Raw genomic sequence first — 19,977 nt, forward strand, 5'->3', positions numbered from 1 at the left:
TGATAATTAGTGTCTCCCGTGAAGTTCTGTTAATATATTTGATCTGTTGTTCAAATAAATGACATTTTATTGCCAGTTGACTTTGAAGGTGAAAGTGATATGATGAGGGACGGAGGTTATGAAACTCTGATTTAGACAAAACTATTAGTTATTGTTGAATGAATACATTTAGTTTAGGCTGCACCAGTTATCGGAAAAAAAATATTGATATCGCGATATTGGCACGTGTGATATGCATGTGCGATCATTTATCATTTTTTTTATTGTATAAATCAAGCATTTCTTAAACTTCGACCAATCAGTGTCACGTTCTGTAAAGTTGTCAATTTGTACTTCTATGTCTCGCTGTCGTTTATGTCTCCGTCTGTCTGTGAGCTGTGTGGCGTAGCTTGCTGGGCTCGGTTGCTATGGCGACGCGTCTTTCAACGCGCTGACTTGGCTCAGTATATACACGGAAGTAATACTAACTTATGATCTAGTCAAACACTAGTGATCCAGTCACTCATCTCTTAGTATAGTACAAGTATAGTTGACTCAGTTGTTTTCTTATAAGATCGTTAACTTCCAAACGAGTGTAAACCTTTCCGTCTTCGCCGTATGCTAACGAGCTAAGTTGTTAGCGTCAAGTCATTAATAAACTGTTATGTGTGCGTTTGCAAGGATGTGGATTTAATTTTGATTTGGTGATATCGCGACGCGCCGGCGGCTCCTCTCTGATGTCGCTCAGTTTCACGGGAAACCGATGCAAGTCCCGCGAAACTGAGCGACATAAGTGATATTTTTCTACGATCATGTCGGCACCGAAGAGCGCAGCAGCATTTTTAGGTGACAGAAGAAAAACATCACATTAATATCGCATATGATAGTTATTTCTTTCATCTGGAAGACTGTGTCGAGCGTCTTTTCACGGAGGAATTCCTCTGACATAAAGAGTATTTTCAAAGTCTACACATGTAAATGTCTGCAGGCGTGTGTGTGTGTGTGTGTGAGAGAGTGTGTGTGTGTGTGTGTGTGTGTGTGTGTGTGTGTGTGTGTGTGTGTGTGTGTGTGTGTGTGTGTGTTGGGCTCCTCCCTGTCCTCCGTCACCGGAGAGATTGCGTGGTTCTCTTGGATTTCAGTTTAAATTAAATCAAAGGATGAGTCGCCTATTTTTTCCTCTTTGCATCACTTCATCCCTCCTTCCTCCCCAATCTGCCCCGGTTTACTCCTCTCCTCCTCTCAGGGGTGGGGGGGGCGAGACGAGCAGAGTGAGGGGTCTGACAACAAATGGATGCTGTGTGTTGTTGTTGTTGTTGTTGTTGTGTTGTTTTTTTCCCTCACAACGATCTAAACTGCACGCGATGAAGCTTCAGACAGACACCGGCTGCTCCGAGTACCTGGAAGTTACTTCACTGTGGAAGTACATCAGTGACATCAGAGTCAATGCTAGGTTTAAAAATGATGACATTTTGAAGTTGTTTTTGGAGCTGCTTTTTTAAGCATTGAATTACTTTTCTTACTAATTACAATAATTTAATGTAACACTTTCTGTATTAAAAAGTTGCATAATCGACTTAAAAAAATGTGTTTATTTTCAAAATGTATTGTTTTTGAACACTTAGTTCGACATTTTTATTCCAATAATTTAAATTTTAGTATAATAGAGTCACCAGACAATACCAACAGAGTACCGAGCTACTTGATCCAACCTTCAGCCAATCACAGCCAGCGTTTTTATATTGAATTTAAAAGAGCGTTCATTTTTGAATTGGTATTAGAATGTGTATCTCTATGTTTAAAAAAATATATAAATGAAATGAATATAAATAACAAATCTTAAATGTATTCAAATTATTGAATTCAATTATTTATAAAAACACGATTAAATACAGTAATGATTGAATTCACTAATAAGAATTTTTTTTAGATATAATATTTTGATTAATTTGCATTATTGGTAAAAATAATGCAATGCTAAAAAAAAGCTAAAATATTCCAATTATTTTTTTTATTTATTTTTATTTAAAACATTACATTTTTTAAACCTTGTGTTATCTCATGGTCAAGGTGACCCTAAGGCTCGAAAACAAATGTGTTTGTTGTATCCCTCGTGTTGTCTCAGGGTCAAGGTGACCTGAAGGCCCCAAAACAAATGCGTTTATGGTATCCCTTGTGTTGTCTCAGGGTTAAGGTTACCCGAAGGCCCCAAAACAAATGTGTTTGTGGTATCCTTTGTGTTGTCTCAGGGTCATGGTTACCCGAAGGCCTAAAAACAAATGCGTTTGTGGTATCCTTTCGATTATCTCAGGCTCAAGGCGACCCGAAGGCCCGAAAACAAAGGCATTGGGTGGTATCCCTTGTGTTGTTTCAGGGTCATGGTTACCCGAAGGCCCCAAAACAAATGCGTTTGTGGTATCCTTTGTGTTGTCTCAGGGTCATGGTTACCCGAAGGCCTAAAAACAAACGCGTTTGTGGTATCCTTTCGGTTATCTCAGGGTCAAGGCGACCCGAAGGCCCGAAAACAAAGGCATTGGGTGGTATCCCTTGTGTTGTTTCAGGGTCATGGTTACCCGAAGGCCCCAAAACAAATGCGTTTGTGGTATCCTTTGTGTTGTCTCAGGGTCATGGTTACCCGAAGGCCTAAAAACAAACGCGTTTGTGGTATCCTTTCGGTTATCTCAGGGTCAAGGCGACCCGAAGGCCCGAAAACAAAGGCATTGGGTGGTATCTCTTGTGTTGTCTCAGGGTCATGGTTACCCGAAGGCCACAAAACAAATGCGTTTGTGGTATCCCTTGTGTTGTCTCAGGGTCATGGTTACTCGAAGGCCTAAAAACAAATGCGCTTGTGGAATCCTTTCGGTTATCTCAGGGTCAAGGCGACCCGAAGGCCCGAAAACCAAGGCATTGGGTGGTATCCCTTGTGTTGTCTCAGGGTCATGGTTACCCGAAGGCCCCAAACAAATGCGTTTGTGGTATCCCTTGTGTTGTCTCAGGGTCATGGTTACCCGAAGGCCTAAAAACAAATGCGTTTGTGGAATCCTTTCGGTTATCTCAGGGTCAAGGCGACCCGAAGGCCCGAAAACAAAGGCATTGGGTGGTATCCCTTGTGTTGTCTCAGGGTCATGGTTACCCGAAGGCCCCAAAACAAATGCGTTTGTGGTATCCTTTGTGTTGTCTCAGGGTCATGGTTACCCGAAGGCCACAAAACAAATGCGTTTGTGGTATCCCTTGTGTTGTCTCAGGGTCATGGTTACCCGAAGGCCTAAAAACAAATGCGTTTGTGGAATCCTTTTGGTTATCTCAGGGTCAAGGCAACCCGAAGGCCCGAAAACAAAGGCATTGGGTGGTATCCCTTGTGTTGTCTCAGGGTCATGGTTACCCGAAGGCCCCAAACAAATGCGTTTGTGGTATCCCTTGTGTTGTCTCAGGGTCATGGTTACCCGAAGGCCCCAAAACAAATGCGTTTGTGGTATCCTTTGTGTTGTCTCAGGGTCATGGTTACCCGAAGGCCTAAAAACAAACGCGTTTGTGGTATCCTTTCGGTTATCTCAGGGTCAAGGCGACCCGAAGGCCTGAAAACAAAGGCATTGAGTGGTATCCCTTGTGTTGTCTCAGGGTCATGGTTACCCGAAGGCCCCAAACAAATGCGTTTGTGGTATCCCTTGTGTTGTCTCAGGGTCATGGTTACTTGAAGGCCTAAAAACAAATGCGTTTGTGGAATCCTTTTGGTTATCTCAGGGTCAAGGCAACCCGAAGGCCCGAAAACAAAGGCATTGGGTGGTATCCCTTGTGTTGTCTCTGGGTCAAAGTGAACAATTGACCTTGACCCAGAGATAACACAAGAGTTAAATTTTCTTCTGCCTCTGATTTATTTCCGTCCACAGTCGAACAATGACGATTCATGACTCATCACTCTCGTCTCCACGCTCGCGTCGTCATCGAGTCTTTTGTGACGGGGAACGTTTCTCTTCCCTTCAGTGACGAAGTTCCAGAAGATTCTTTGGACGTCATAAATCATCGTAGCTGAGCTGCAGGTTGAACTTAGTCTCGGGGTCACGACGGCCACACGGGCCTGTTGATGGTCTACTCATGTCTGAGTCAGAACCTCAAGCTCACACAGAGCCTCCCACGAGGGAGACTCTTGTTTGGTGAGACGACCGCAGGGATGAAGCACATGATTCACTCTTGGATGAACGGCCATCATCTCCAGTTGTGTGTTCTTCATGTCGTCGCACACCCGTGTGTGTGTCGGTCGAACATGTGAGAAGAGATGAAGAGATGCTATGGCAACCATGACAACGACCTTGAAAAGAAGAATGAAGATCATTTGTCGATTCATTGTTGAAGTATTGCATTATTAAAGCATTTATTAATAATTAAGTTTAAAACTTAGCCTTGATCTGATCGTCAGCAGGATTTTGTTTATTAATAATTTTTTTAATGTTGCGTTCTTTTTTATTGTCGACACTAGAATCATCAGTAGAACATTCAGTTGATACAGCTGTCGTCATATTTATTAAATATATATTAAACCATTTAATATATATAATTGAATTCAAAACTTTTTTATATTTTCAAAATTAGTGATCTTTTTTACATGTATAGTTTGATATTCTAATAATTCTAGATGTAATTATTTTAATCACAGCCTTTTTTAAATTAAGTATAAAAATGTTGGTATAATAGTGTCTCCATGATTGGCTGAAAGTTCGATCAAGTAGCTCAGTAATAGCTTTTTATAACGTTTTTATATTGAATTTAAAAGACCATGAATAACGTGACATTTAGAAAATGTATCTTTAAACTATGTGATTTAGAATGTAAAACTATGTATAAAAAAATACACATGTTTTTCAAAATATTCCATTTTTTCAAGGTAAATGATTAAGTAAATAAATAAATAAAATCCTTTATTGTCGTAAACTATTCAAAATCTAAATCAATGCTTGAAAAACACTAAACAAATTCAAAGGTTTGAACGTTTAAAGCGTTAAATGAATTCAATATTCTGACCACGCTGATAACCGAACATAACCCTGGTTCTACAAAGTGGAAGGAAGCCATTTGTTTGGTCTCTGAAGGGAGGAAGAGGAACTTGTGCGACGTGAAGGGAAGCAGTAAACAACTCTGTGAAAGTAGAACATGTGCAAACCAAATCTCTTAATTCCAGTTGGCAGCAGATGTTGCATGAAAGCTTATGAGGTCGTAGCTGTGTGTGTTTGTGTGTGTTTGTGTGCGTTTGAGAGTGTAGACTCACAACACAAAAAGTAAACAAACCACATCACAGACTTTTAATTGCATCGACAGATCTCGAATGAAAGTATATCAGTGACATCAGAGGTTTGAGTTTGGGTTAAAAAAGTAATATTTTTAGGAAAATATATTTAGAGGAAAATGTATTTTTTTAATACTGGGATGAGAATATTTAACTATATGTGTAAAAAATTTTTAAAAAAAAGGAAAATATTCAATTGTTTTTATTTAATAATAACAAATACAACCTTTCAATGTAGAAAATGTTGAATTCAAGACGGGTTGCCAGGTCTGACCCAGAGTTTTGAACAGAAACCAGACAACAGAAATGATAGTATAATATAATTAAAACAATTATTTAAAACACAACTTTCATCAACTTTTAAGTTAATAAGCTACAAAAAAACATTTCTTTCTATTATCAACACTTTAAGAAGAAGCTGAATTTGTCAGAAATTTACTAAACCTGGCAACACCATTATAGATCAACAGCTTCAAGAAATAGTTTTTTATTATTTGACTAACAATTCATTCATCTTAACAACGTGAAATATCATCTTACATACAGAGCATCATACTTCCTAATCCTTGTGTTAACTCGGGGGTCAATTTGACCCGACGGCCCAAGAACAAATGTGCTTTGGGTCACATTGACCCCCAAGGGTTAAAACATCTAGAAATAACTGGGATGTTAGAAACACTCTTATCTTAAAGAGCAGATCTGGCGTCGTACACGTCGTCCTGATATTTCTCTGCTTCCAGCTGCTTCTGCTGCTTTTAAAGACGACATCATTTTCACGTTGAATTTTTAAAAATGCTTTTAAGAAACATTACTTTCACTGCAAATGTGGCGCGAGAGCAAACAGGAGGATCTGAGGTAAAGACGTCGCCTCGGCTTTTAATTGTTGCTCCGAGTCGACGTGAGGAAGATGAGACCAGAACCTCAAGTCACTTCTGTCGTCATCATTAAATGAGTTAAACATTTTGAAACTTCTATTTATTATATTGAGAGGTTAATTTAAGAGATGTAATCGTTTTTTTTCTTCAAAATTCAATCTTTTTTTCTTAACTTAATTTTGTTTTTGAAATGTGTATCCCTTTTAAATACAAGTTTAAATGTATGTTAGCGTCACTAGACGATACCAAGACTACCGTGCTACTTGTACCTCCATGTCATCACATGATCGTCTGCGTGTCGCATGATTGGCTGAAAGTTGGATCTAGTAGCTCGGTACTCTGTTGGTTTTGTCTGGTGATGCTATTATTCCAACAATTTTATATTGAATTCAAAAGCCTATGAATTAAAATGTATTGAATTTAGGAATTAAGTTTTTGAATTATTGAAAGTATAATATAAAACTCTATGTGTAAATGTGTGTTAAAAAAATAAAAATACTTTACATTTTTAAATTCAATAATGAAAAAAAGAAGTACTTAAAAGTGTGGACATTGAAAGATTTCCTGTTCTCAATAAATCCTTTTAGCTCTACATTTGAACTATTCGCTTGTTACCTGTAATGTTTTCTTTTTATAATAATTAAAGATGTTTTCCTCGTTAAAACGTTTCATTCATATGGAACGTGTACGTTAAATCTGATGAATTGTGAGTCCAATAACAAGACAAAATGTCGTGTGTCTCCGTCAGTGGGACGAGGTGAGCGTGCTGGACGACCGAGGGAAGCTCATCCGAACCTTCGAGGTCTGCAACGTCAACCAGAGCCCTCGCCTCCAGGACAACTGGCTGGCCACGCCTTTCCTGTTCCGCCACTCCGCCCCTCGCGTCTTCATCACCATGCGGTTCTCAGTGCGCGACTGTTCCAGCCTGCGCTCGCCGTCGCCCACGTGCAAGGAGACGCTCACGCTCTTCTACAAGCAGGCCGATTCTCAGAGGGAGCTTCAGAGGACGTGGATGGCTGAGGTGAGTCTGACACACGATATACCAATGTTATACTAATGCTGTACTACTGAGCCTCAAGGAATATTGCTATTCCCGAGCCTCGTGGAGTAATACTATTCCCGAGGCTCGTGGAGTAATACTATTCCCGAGCCTCGTGGAGTAATACTGTTCCCGAGCCTCGTGGAGTAATACTGTTCCCGAGCCTCGTGGAGTAATACTGTTCCCGAGCCTCGTGGAGTAATACTATTCCCGAGCCTCGTGGAGTAATACTATTCCCGAGCCTCGTGGAGTAATACTATTCCCGAGCCTCGTGGAGTAATACTACCGAGCCTCGTATACAAATACTACTGAGCTGCGGAGTAATACTACTGAGCCTCATGTAGTAATACTACTGAGCTTCGAGGAGTAATACTACAGACACTTGCAGAGTAATAATACTGAGCCTCGTGGAGTAATACTACTGATCCTCCTGGAGTAATACTACTAAGCCTTGTGTTGTTTTACTACTGAGCCTCGTGGAGTAATACTACTAAGCCTTGTGTTGTTTTACTACTGAGCCTCGAGAGGTAATACTACTGAGCATCGAAGAGTAATACTACTGAGCCTCGTGGAGTAATACTACCGAGCCTCGTGGAGTAATACAACCGAGCCTCGTGGACAAATACTACTGAGCTGCGAAGTAATACGACAGCCTCGTGGAGCAATAGTACTGAGCCTCTTGGACAAGTATTACTGTGCCTAGTGGAGTAATATGACTGGGCCTCGTGGTGTAATACTACAGAGCCTCGCGGACAAATACTACTGAGCTGCGGAGTAATACGACTGAGCCCCGTGGAGTAATATTACTGAGCCTCTTGGACAAGTATTACTGTGCCTAGTGGAGTAATATGACTGGGCCTCGTGGTGTAATACTACCGAGCCTCGCGGACAAATACTACTGAGCTGCGGACTAATATGACTGAGCCCCGTGGAGTAATATTACTGAGCCTCTTGGACAAGTACAACTGTGCCTAGTGGAGTAATATGACTGAGTTGCGGGGTAATATTTCTGAGCCTCGTGGAGTAATACTACCAAGCTACTGAGTAATACTAAGTAAGTAAGTTACTAACCTCAGACTGGCGGAGCAATACTACAGAGCCTCACAGAGTAATACTACAGAGCCTGGTGGAGAAATACTGCAGAGACCTGCAGAGCAATACTACGGAGCCTCATGGAGTAATCCTAAGGGGTCTCGCTGAGTAATACTACTGAGCAAATACATTTTAGTCATCCATTAATAAAAGTCAGCGATTATTTAAAATAGCTTCGACTGGGATAATTTTTAATTTGTCTCAAAAAAATCCAGCTGAAGTTTTTACTGTTGAGTCAGCAACATATTTTAATGCGTTCTTCTATTAATCTCTGAGATGGAATCCTTCCTGCTATAAAGCCAAGAAGAAGATCAAGGCTCAGGAAGGAATCGCTCCACGATCAGATGTCATTAAGTGGCAAAGAAGTGACGACCAACATTTAGTCGTAGCATGAAGAGAGTCGACATGAATGTACTTTTTACGAGACATTTGTCCTTCGGCCGTGGCTGACATCATCGCTGGAATTATGGTCTGTCGCGAGCAGCTTTCATCTCCGTTCAAACACATTTCTGCGAGTATCAAAGAGAATCAAAGAGCAGAGAGAGCATTGATGGAAGTGACACATGTCACACGAACAGACGCACAAAGAGAGACGAGTAACAACAACATGCTTCTTATTTAGACTTTTTTCTTCTGAAGCCTTGAGGGAACTGTTGATATCAGAGAAGTGTGTACGGTTGCCAGTACATGTCACAATACAGGGGCAACGATACGGTACATCGTAATACTGTAGTAACAAGGATATATGTGTAGTAATGTCCAGTACTTGACTCTGGTGTTGCAGTATTTACAGACCACATGACTCTTGACGAAGTCGTAACTGCTTTCATTTGTTTTTAAACCAAAATATGTCCAAACATCAGCTTTAAATGCTTAAATGCTGAGGATACAGTGACTCCCTGTATCCTCTCGTCCTCAGTCATTCCCGGGATCTCCCTGAATTTAATTCTTCCTTTAACTTCTTTAATGACTGCTGCCATCTGGTGGCTGAAGATTTATTTGCAAAACAAAAATGAACATACGCAGTAAATATTTACATGATAGTCTAAGAACAAAATGTATTTTATACACACAAATAAACCATAAACGAACTATGATAAATATACAATATACTTGAAGCATCGGCGAAGTCCTGACCAGCGGTTCATGATCATCATGTTTGATCACCTTCAGGCCAAACGACTCGTCACAGATCATTCAGCAGCAACTATCTTCCCAGCAGCCAATCGCGTCGTGACGCACAGCTTTTGTGTTGTTTCCCCCGAAAGGCTTGTGTAGCAGTGAACGTGAAGCCAGTTGTGTTTCACTCGTGATCGTGACACTGAGGCTTGAACGGCGACTCATCAGTCTCCGTCATTAGAGAAGACATTTCTTATTGTGTCGCTTTGAATTATAGTTTTATTGATAAGAATGATCGACTATGATGAAATTGTGATTTTGCTGAATAATAATTCAATACAATTAAATGCAAATTCTAAATCCTACATAGTTAAATGGGTAGTCTTTTAAAGTCAATATAAAAATGTTGATAAAATAGTGAAACCAGACATTACTAATGGAGTACTGAGCTACTTGATCGAACTTTCAGCCAATCATGTGTGGTGAAGATGAACATGTGACGGAAGCACTGGGGCATCAATTAATCATGGCGGTTTCCTAAGAAACATCAAGCAATTTGCAACAAATTATATTTTAACAACTTGGTGTGAATTGAAAAGTAAGAGTGTGTGGCTCTGTGTTTGATTGGATTAGTCTGGTAAAATGGCACTATTAGACCTTTTTATATGTTGAATTTTAGAGACTAGAAATCCAAATGTACTGAATTAAGAAATATATTTATATTATGGAAATTATAATATTAAACTCATTCCTTTTAATGATATTCAAACCTGTATTATTCAATTATTTTAAGAATTAAAAATAATTGGAAAAAAAATCATAAAATTAAAAAGTACAAATGATTTAATTAATTTATTCAATACAAACGGATTTAATCTTTAAATATACAAATTATTTAATTATTAAATAAAATCGGATTCATTCTTTAAATATAAAAATTATTTAATAGAACTATCCAATGAAAACTGATTCAATCTTTTAATATACAAATTATTTAATACAATGATTTAATTAAAATGGATTCAATCTTTAAATTGACAAGTTATTTTATTCAATTATTCAATAAAAGGTGATTCAATCTTTAAATATACAAATTAGTTCATGAAATTATTAAATAAAAACTGATTGAATCTTTAAATATACAAATGATTTCATGAAATTATTCAATAAAAACGGATTAAATCTTTAAATTTACAAATTATTTAACAAAATTATTCAATAAAAACTGATTAAATCTTTAAATTTACGAATTATTTAATACTATTATTCAATAAAAACCGATTCAACCTTTAAATGTACAAATTAATTGATTCAATTACTCAATTAAACCTGATTCAATCTTTAAATTTACAAAAACATTTACGCAATATTCATGGATCTTGCAACTGTTTCAAGTTTAATATTAGTGTTGATATCAAGATACGTGATTAATATAAGATAAGGAACAGAGTTTCTCGATGTGCTTATTTCCTAATATGGAAATATGAAAATCTCAATGTTAAAAATGGGAATTTGATTCAAACCAATTGGAATTTTGTCCTTCGGGTGTTTTAAGGCGATGGAAGGAAGGAAACATCTCCAGCTCCTCCCGCGTCCATGTTTAGAAGATCTATTGGACGCCGTGAAGACGGTGGAGACTTTTCCACGGACGGGAAAATGCAAGTGACAGCGAGCATTTAAAGTCGCATGGGAAGAAGCAGCGAGAGCTCTTCACGTGTGACGTGTGTTTAAGTCTCAAGTCGCCGGAGTCGTGGCGGAAATACATCAGCATGAGACTCGTCAGCACAACATACGCGACAATGTTTGACAGGAAGGCTTGTTTGCTTGCTCGTATGGGACCTGGGACATCGGGGGGGAAAGTTTTTAAATTCTTACAGAGTAGGTACAGCAGCATGACAATGTTTGACGTTGTGTTTCTTGTAATCAAGAAGATAAGTGCATCAGACCTACTTTTACTGCTTCTACACAATTGTTCTTTTCTTTCTTCCATTAAACAGTGGCCCTATATTTATATATTTAATAGCAATATAATAAAAACATGTGAGTTGACACAAGCACATTTTTCCATACAACTCATTTTGCTTATAGGTTAAATATTAGTGTTAACTAGTGATGTGTTGACGAAGCTTCATGAAACAGTGTCATGTTTTTTAGAGGTAAGTAGGTGGCGCCATCAGTTTTAAAAATGATGTTTCAATAGAACAGTTGTTCAAAACAAAAGAAAAATAGAGCAGATGCGCCATCTAGTGGACTCTGAAGATAATGACACTGCTTCATGAAGCTTCATCAGCACTTGTCACATTACCAAGATAAGTATCCCGTAGACATGTGTCCTCCTAATCCCATTACAGTAAAGCTCTTCCAGTAGTTATCAGGAAGAAAACATTTATTCTTGGTGATAGCCTTCAAATATGTACAAAATTAAAGACATCACGTCAGATAAATCACTGAACATCATTTACCGTATTTATCAGACTAAAAGGTTCACTTAAAATAATTAAATGTGATCAAAATCTTCAGTGCGCCTTATCTGATTCTGATTTTTTTAATTCTTGTTTTTTGGTTTGCTGACCCTGAACCGCTTTTATGTAGTACACGCTCAAAACTACTAATACACCTACGCATGGCTCCATAGTATTACTCGACACGTCACCGTAGTACATAGTAGTAATACTGTGAAATGGCATTATATTCATTTTGTAATTTAGGAACCATAGTAATATTAATACTGCATAATGCTTGTGAGTCTCAAAACTTTATTTAAACCAGTCTACGGAGTCTGATTCCTGCATCACATGACCAAAACACACACATCTTATTGGTCAGCAGCAGCTCAGCATCCCTTGCAGGCATTAATACAATCGAGAAAAAACATATAAACTATACACCTCTAGATGTTGACGCCCCTTTAGGGATGTACTTACAAGTATATATTTGTAGTATTGTCAAGTACTTGACTCTGGTGTTGCAGAATTTACAGACCACATGACTCTTGACGAAGTCGTAACTGCTTTCATTTGTTTAGAAACCAAAGTATCTTAAAACATCAGCTTTAAAAGATGCTGGAGTCAACTATATCCTCTCGTCCTCAGCTGTAACTGCTTTCATTTGTTTTTACACCAAAATATGTCTGAACATCAGCTTTAAAAGCTGCTGGAGTCACTGTATCCTCTCGTCCTCAGTTGTAACTGCTTTCATTTGTTTTGAAACCAAAGGATCTTAAAACATCAGCTTTAAAAGATGCTGGAGTCAACTGTATCCTCTCGTCCTCAGTTGTAACTGCTTTCATTTGTTTTGAAACCAAAGTATCTTAAAACATCAGCTTTAAAAGATGCTGGAGTCGACTGTATCCTCTCGTCCTCAGTTGTAACTGCTTTCATTTGTTTTGAAACCAAAGTATCTTAAAACATCAGCTTTAAAAGATGCTGGAGTCGACTGTATCCTCTCGTCCTCAGTTGTAACTTCTTACATTTGTTTTTAAACCAAAATATGTCTGAACATCAGCTTTAAAAGCTGCTGGAGTCGACTGTATCCTCTCGTCCTCAGCTGTAACTGCTTTCATTTGTTTTCAAACCAAAATATGTCTGAACATCAGCTTTAAAAGATGCTGGAGTCACTGTATCCTCTGGTCCTCAGTCATGGCCTGGATCTTACAGGATTTCATTGTTTCTTTAGCTGCAGAGGACGAAATGACTGCTGCCATCTAGAGGCCAGAAGTTTAATTGCAACACATAAGTAGTTTTCATACTCATATACTTTTGTGTAGTTATATTTATACGACACATTAAAAGTGTTAATCCTGTCGTCTGCTCTCGTTGGTTCCAGCCGTCGAGCGGAGACAAGGAGTCTCGGGAGGGCTGGGTCAAGATCGACACCATCGCCGCAGACAAGAGCTTCTCTAAGGTGGAGCCCAGCTCGCCGCACCAGTACCAGCCCAACCGCTACAGCAGGATCAACATCAAGACGCGCAGCTTCGCTCCTCTGACTCGCAACGGGTGAGTCTCCGCCGTCGCTCTCGACGACCCGCCGCCATCTCACCCGCCGCTATCTCACCCGCCGCCATCTCACCCGCCGCCATCTCACCCGCCGCCTCTGGCCCTCTGACACAGATTCGTCCTCGCCGTCGTCGACAGCGGAGCGTGCGTCTCACTCATGGGGGTTTCCATCTTTTACCGCCGCTGTCCCGCCACCAGCCAGTACCTGGCGTCCTACAACCCGACCCCCTCGGGGGCCGAGCCCACGGCCCTGGTGCCCGTGAACGGGGTCTGCGTCCCTCACAGCAAGGCTCAGGGAGGAAGTGCTCCTCGCATGCACTGCAACGCTGAGGGCGAGTGGATGGTTCCGGTGGGAGGATGTGTCTGCGATGACGGGTTTGAACCCAACCTCAACGGATCCGCTTGTCTGGGTGAGTCTCTTTTTTTTATCTTCAAATGAATGATTGTTTAGTGTGTTTGTTCTCATCAAACTATTATTATATTATTATATTAATAAATAAAACCACCCAAACTAAAATAATACAGAATAACTTATCTGGTCTCTTTGTGTAAGTACATTAGTGTCGTCAGAAGATTGATTGATTAGTTGACTTTTAGTTGGACTTTTTAAAATAATTAAATAAAAAAGATATAATATTTTCAAAATTAATAAAATAAATTCACACGTATAGTTCTATTCCTAATAATTCAAAAGTATGTTTTCAAAATTCAATGTTTCTTTTATTCGTAGTCCTCTAAATTCAATATAAAAATGTTGCTATAATAGTGTCTCCAGACATTACCAAAAGAGTACAGAGCTAATTGATCCAACTTTCAGCCAATCATGGGACTATAATTTAGAAAATGTATGTTTTAATTATTGAGTTAGAATATAAAACTCTGTGTGTAAAAAGTAATTATTTAATATTGAAACATTTGATTAAAAAAAATAATTAAATAAATAACAAAATAAACCAATACAACCTTTCAATGCACACATTATTGAATTCAATTATTAAATAAAAAAATAAAAAAAACATTTGAAAAGTTAGATTCAACCCTTTAATATTCTCTGATGTGCTTTGATAGTCAACAGGAATCGAAAACAAAAACAATGTTGCTAGCACTAATGTGAACTTGTTACGTTAGCATGTTTTTTAGCAAACCAACAACAATCCACGTTTAAAGACATCACTAATGGATTGATGATATATTACCATTTAAAACAACAACAAAAACAACATCTGCCTTTTTATCACAAACCTATATTCGCTTAACTATTTGATCACTAATAAGTTGAGACAATATAAATGCTTTTATGTTACTAGCGCCAAAGTGAACGTTAGCATGTTGTCAGCTAGTCAAGCTAACTTACAACAATACACGATAAATGACTTTATCACTAATGGATTGATACAATATCAACATTCTACGTTACTAGCACCAATGTCAACTTCTCACGTTAGCATGTTGTCAGCTAGTCAAGCTAACTTACAACAATAAATGCTTAACTTTTAAGAGACAATAAATACTTTGAAAATGCATAAAATAAATCTACAAAAAATAGCCTCAAATAAGGAGCTTAAACTATTAATGAAAATTATAGTTTTACTCTTTAAGGGCCCGATAATTACATTAAATTGGCCCCAGGACCCGGATTTAACTAGTTTTTAAAAAAAAACTTTTAGGAGCCGAATCAATTCACAACCTTTTTTAGCATTTGTGGTTTTTTGTTCTATAAGATTATCTTTACTTCTACCGGCACATACATCTCAACAAACATGTTAACTTGCATTTTAAAAACTCAAATGAAATGTGACAAAATAAACACACAAAGAAGACTTTAGTTCAGGGTTTTCAAACTGCTGAATATATTTGATACAAATTAAATAAACATTTTCATGTTTTATTGATGTGGTTCGACTGTGAATTTGGGTCATTTTTGTCAAACTTTTCGTGTTATTTAATTTTATAAATATAACTACACTGTATATAAACGTTATATGACATCGTTTGATTTCTTAACCATGTAGCGTTGAACAGAAATGAGTCTCTTGATCCGCTGAACTCATTGAAACGTGAGTGACATGAGTTCAAGACGCTTGGGTTCTCGTTCCCTGAGAAACTCGTTCAGGGAGAACAGTCCGTCCTCTGACCCGCACCGGTGTCACTCACACGAGCCGGGTCAGGAGAGGTCAACGGGGTCGCGGACGAGAAGATGGTCCTAAACTCCGCTCTAATCCAGACGTGAGATCGCGACTCAGAGGAGAGAGTTCTGGTGAATAAAACTCATGGACTCGAGTGATTTTATAACTTTTAACTGGCTGTTGGAAACGACGTCCAGACGGACGGTGAGGGAAATACAAGGGGAGAGGAGGAGGAGGAGGAGGAGGAGGAGGAGGAGGAGGAGGAGGAGGAGGAGGAGGAGGAGAGAGCGCTATAGCGAGAGGGAAGTGACACATTTAGGTCATGCCGATGTAATGGCCACTCGTCTGTGAACAAGTGACAAGAACCGCAGGGGTAGCGTGGGGGAGAGGAGGGCGAGCAGGCGGAGATGGAGGGGAGGGTAAAAGATCGCTAAGTTAGTGACGGAACGTCATGATGTGCGTCTTGAAAAAAAAACAACGCTGAGATAATTGTGCCTCGTTTGACCCAAATGATGTCGATTTTTCCTCTTTAAAAAACGACTCGATATGCTTCTCATGTTAGCATTTTAGCTGCGTTTGATCTTCATTTTATCCCATTAATTCTCCATCAAATCATGTTTATGGGTTTTATCTGATTTTATTTTATTCTGCAGTCCCCGGTTTTAAGAAATGAAGATTATAATCAGATGTTCTCATTTTAAATATCTTTAATTATATAGTGAGGATGATTCTTTAAGTAAAATAACATGTGAAATTAGACAAAAAGTGACTCAAATTCACTGCGAAAACACACAAATAATCCATAAAAAATTAAATAAACAAATATAAATACAATTTAGACGTGAGTTTAAAAACCCTGGTCTTTTTTTTAAAGACAGGAAAATACAATAAAAAAAAGAAAACATAATTTAATGTTTATTGTCCTCACAAATTTCATTATAAATATAAGTAATATTTACAAATTAGATATTCATTAAGTCAGTCTTCTTTTTCTGCTGAGTCGCTAGAAATAATGCTGTTATACTTTTAAAATATTTCTATATTTAATATAATTCCTGAAATAAATGTGGTATTAAAATATAATAACAACAATAAAGGTTTAATAATAAGGACATTTCAAATACACATCCATTCTGCGAGCTTGACTTTTGTTGCTGTTTGTTGAGGCGTCTTGTCATGAATCTAAGAATAAAGATGTGACGGAACAACATGATATCAAAGCAAGTGATGCTGCGTCATTAATGTCGACACGGACGAGTTGTTGAAAAGCCTCCAGGAATGTCGGGATAATGACCTGCGTGAACGAGGGGCCCCGGGGCCCCGTCCTGCAACCTTTCAATTAATGCTTGTTAACTCGGCTGTGAAATGTCTTCATGCTCTTTTGCTTCACATCAGCAGTTGTTCGTCTGTGATTGAGATTGACATGGTTCTATGTTCTCATGACGGAACTCACGTCAACACATGGTTTATGTTCTCATGACGGAACTCACGTCAACACATGGTTCTATATTCTCATGACGGAACTCACGTCAACACATGGTTCTATGTTCTCATGACGGAACTCACGTCAAGACATGGTTTAGGTTCTCATGACGGAACGCACGTCAAGACATGGTTCTATGTTCTCATGACGGAACTCACGTTGACGCATGGTTCTATGTTCTCATGACGGAACTCACGTCGACACATGGTTCTATGTTCTCATGACGGAACTCACGTCGACACATGGTTCTATGTTCTCATGACGGAACTCACGTCAACACATGGTTCTATGTTCTCATGACGGAACTCACGTCAACACATGGTTCTATGTTCTCATGACGGAACTCACGTCAACACATGGTTCTATGTTCTCATGACGGAACTCACGTCAACACATGGTTCTATGTTCTCATGACGGAACTCACGTCAACACATGGTTTATGTTCTCATGACGGAACTCACGTCAACACATGGTTCTATATTCTCATGACGGAACTCACGTCAACACATGGTTCTATGTTCTCATGACGGAACTCACGTCAAGACATGGTTTAGGTTCTCATGACGGAACGCACGTCAAGACATGGTTCTATGTTCTCATGACGGAACTCACGTTGACGCATGGTTCTATGTTCTCATGACGGAACTCACGTCGACACATGGTTCTATGTTCTCATGACGGAACTCACGTCGTCACATGGTTCTATGTTCTCATGACGGAACTCACGTCAACACATGGTTCTATGTTCTCATGACGGAACTCACGTCAACACATGGTTCTATGTTCTCATGACGGAACTCACGTCAACACATGGTTCTATGTTCTCATGACGGAACTCACGTCAACACATGGTTCTATGTTCTCATGACGGAACTCACGTCAACACATGGTTCTATGTTCTCATGACGGAACTCACGTCAACACATGGTTCTATGTTCTCATGACGGAACTCACGTCAACACATGGTTCTATGTTCTCATGACGGAACTCACGTCAACACATGGTTCTATGTTCTCATGACGGAACGCACGTCAAGACATGGTTCTATGTTCTCATGACGGAACTCACGTCAACACATGGTTCTATGTTCTCATGACGGAACTCACGTCAACACATGGTTCTATGTTCTCATGACGGAACTCACGTCAACACATGGTTCTATGTTCTCATGACGGAACTCACGTCAACACATGGTTTATGTTCTCATGACGGAACTCATGTCAACACATGGTTTAGGTTCTCATGACGGAACTCATGTCAACACATGGTTCTATGTTCTCATGACGGAACGCACGTCAACACATGGTTCTATGTTCTCATGACGGAACTCACGTCGACACATGGTTCTATGTTCTCATGACGAAACTCACGTCAAAACATGGTTCTATGTTCTCATGATGTAAACTCGCATCATAAAAAAATATGTTCCATTCATGCAGTTTTGAACAGTTTTTATTTGGCATTTGTGTTAAGTCTATAGATTCCACATGTTGGAAGGTTTTTCTATCACTTAACCTCCATCTTATCATTTGTGCGAGTTATATATTGTCATTCATTCATAATTAATGCAGACGGGGAAGCTTTGGTTTCACACGATCTCTCGGCGTGTCCTCTTTTCTCAGACTTTGACTACATTTCTGCCTCAGAGGACTTTGTCGTACTCGAGTCCATCCGAGTGCATTATCTTCACATGTTATCTTTCTCGACACATTGTTGCCGCTCTCACGGCGAGATGATCTTTGAGCTCATTTTCTGACGCTTCAAGACGACTGGAATAATCTCGTCTCAGATGAGAGTCGGCCAGTGTGTCCTGGGTCTGCCCTGTGGCCTCCCCCCACCCTCTGCTGTGTAACACGAACACCTCGCCAGCGAGGCATCCAGGAGACATTCTGATCAGATTCTAAAAAATCTTAAAACCAAATTAAATTTCCCAACGGATCAATTAAGTTCTATGTAAACAAATGAAAGAGAGGATTAGCGGCTGAAGAATCCACTGGTGGTTTGAAGAAGTTCTGCTTCACGGTCGGTTGTTTCCTTGTCTGGATTAATATTCCAGTCACTGGAGGAGCCTTCGGCCAAATATTCCTCTGTTCACTGCACTTCATTTCCATATGACTCTTCCCATCTTTACTTAAACACAAAACATGGAAAAGTTTGTTTTTTCCTACATGTTGGTCCCTCGTTTACTACCATAGATAGATAGATAGATAGATAGATAGATAGATAGATAGATAGATAGATAGATAGATAGATAGATAGATAGATAGATAGATAGATAGATAGATAGATAGATAGCACGAGGAATGAATGAGTCCATGAGTCTATTAGTGTTGCATCATGGGAGGAGCATTCATCCAATCCAACAACCCTCTCAGTAACGGTGACCTGAACAGCTCCCATTATGCTTTGCCGCCCAGTCACAGCGATGGATGACTTTTGACAAGCAGACGTATAATTTAAACACGCTATAGTAGCGACCGATCAGCCGTCACTAAATAGAGCAGTTTGCAGAAAGGCTTCATGGGAATTCTCAGTTTTGTAGGCATCATTAGTAAGGTACGTTCCGTGGTTAAAGTTGACCTCCTCTACTGTATATCAGTTAATTAGTTATTATAGGAATAATTGATGGTTCTAATAACATTATTGTTCTTCGTACTAATACGATGTTGACTCTTGACGTTTATAAGTGCATGAAAATATATTATTGTCTCTTAATTCCAGGATATTTTATCCTGTATACTGATCTAATATCTTTAAGTAGAAGTATATTTACTTCTATAATCACAACATCTAGTCTTCATTTGCAATTTATTTAATGTAATATTTTTTTAAATCTTAATATGACATTTAATTATGCTAAACTCAATTAAATCATGTTCTTTCTTTGTATTGTTTAAATTATAATCACAGATTTTCCAATGTACAAGTTTTGTGTATTGTCAAGATTCGATATTAACATATCGCAGTACAGGGTCAACGGTATATATATATATA

General features: G+C 38.9%; 1 protein-coding gene across 4 annotated transcripts in view; it reads left to right on the forward strand.

The window, feature by feature from the left end:
• The window catches only part of ephb6 (eph receptor B6), a 66,558-nt gene that overhangs the window by 25,963 nt on the left and 20,618 nt on the right, over positions 1-19,977 (forward strand). For all 4 annotated transcript variants that reach the window (XM_087806126.1, XM_087806125.1, XM_087806128.1 and 1 more), the window contains exons 3-5: positions 6,878-7,150; positions 13,205-13,374; positions 13,489-13,784. In XM_087806126.1, coding sequence (XP_087662252.1) covers positions 6,878-7,150; positions 13,205-13,374; positions 13,489-13,784 — 739 coding nt within the window. The remainder of the gene's footprint in view (positions 1-6,877; positions 7,151-13,204; positions 13,375-13,488; positions 13,785-19,977) is intronic.

This window comes from Callionymus lyra, chromosome 13, assembly GCF_982586985.1.
Source record: "Callionymus lyra chromosome 13, fCalLyr1.hap1.1, whole genome shotgun sequence".
Lineage (NCBI taxonomy): Eukaryota > Metazoa > Chordata > Actinopteri > Syngnathiformes > Callionymidae > Callionymus > Callionymus lyra.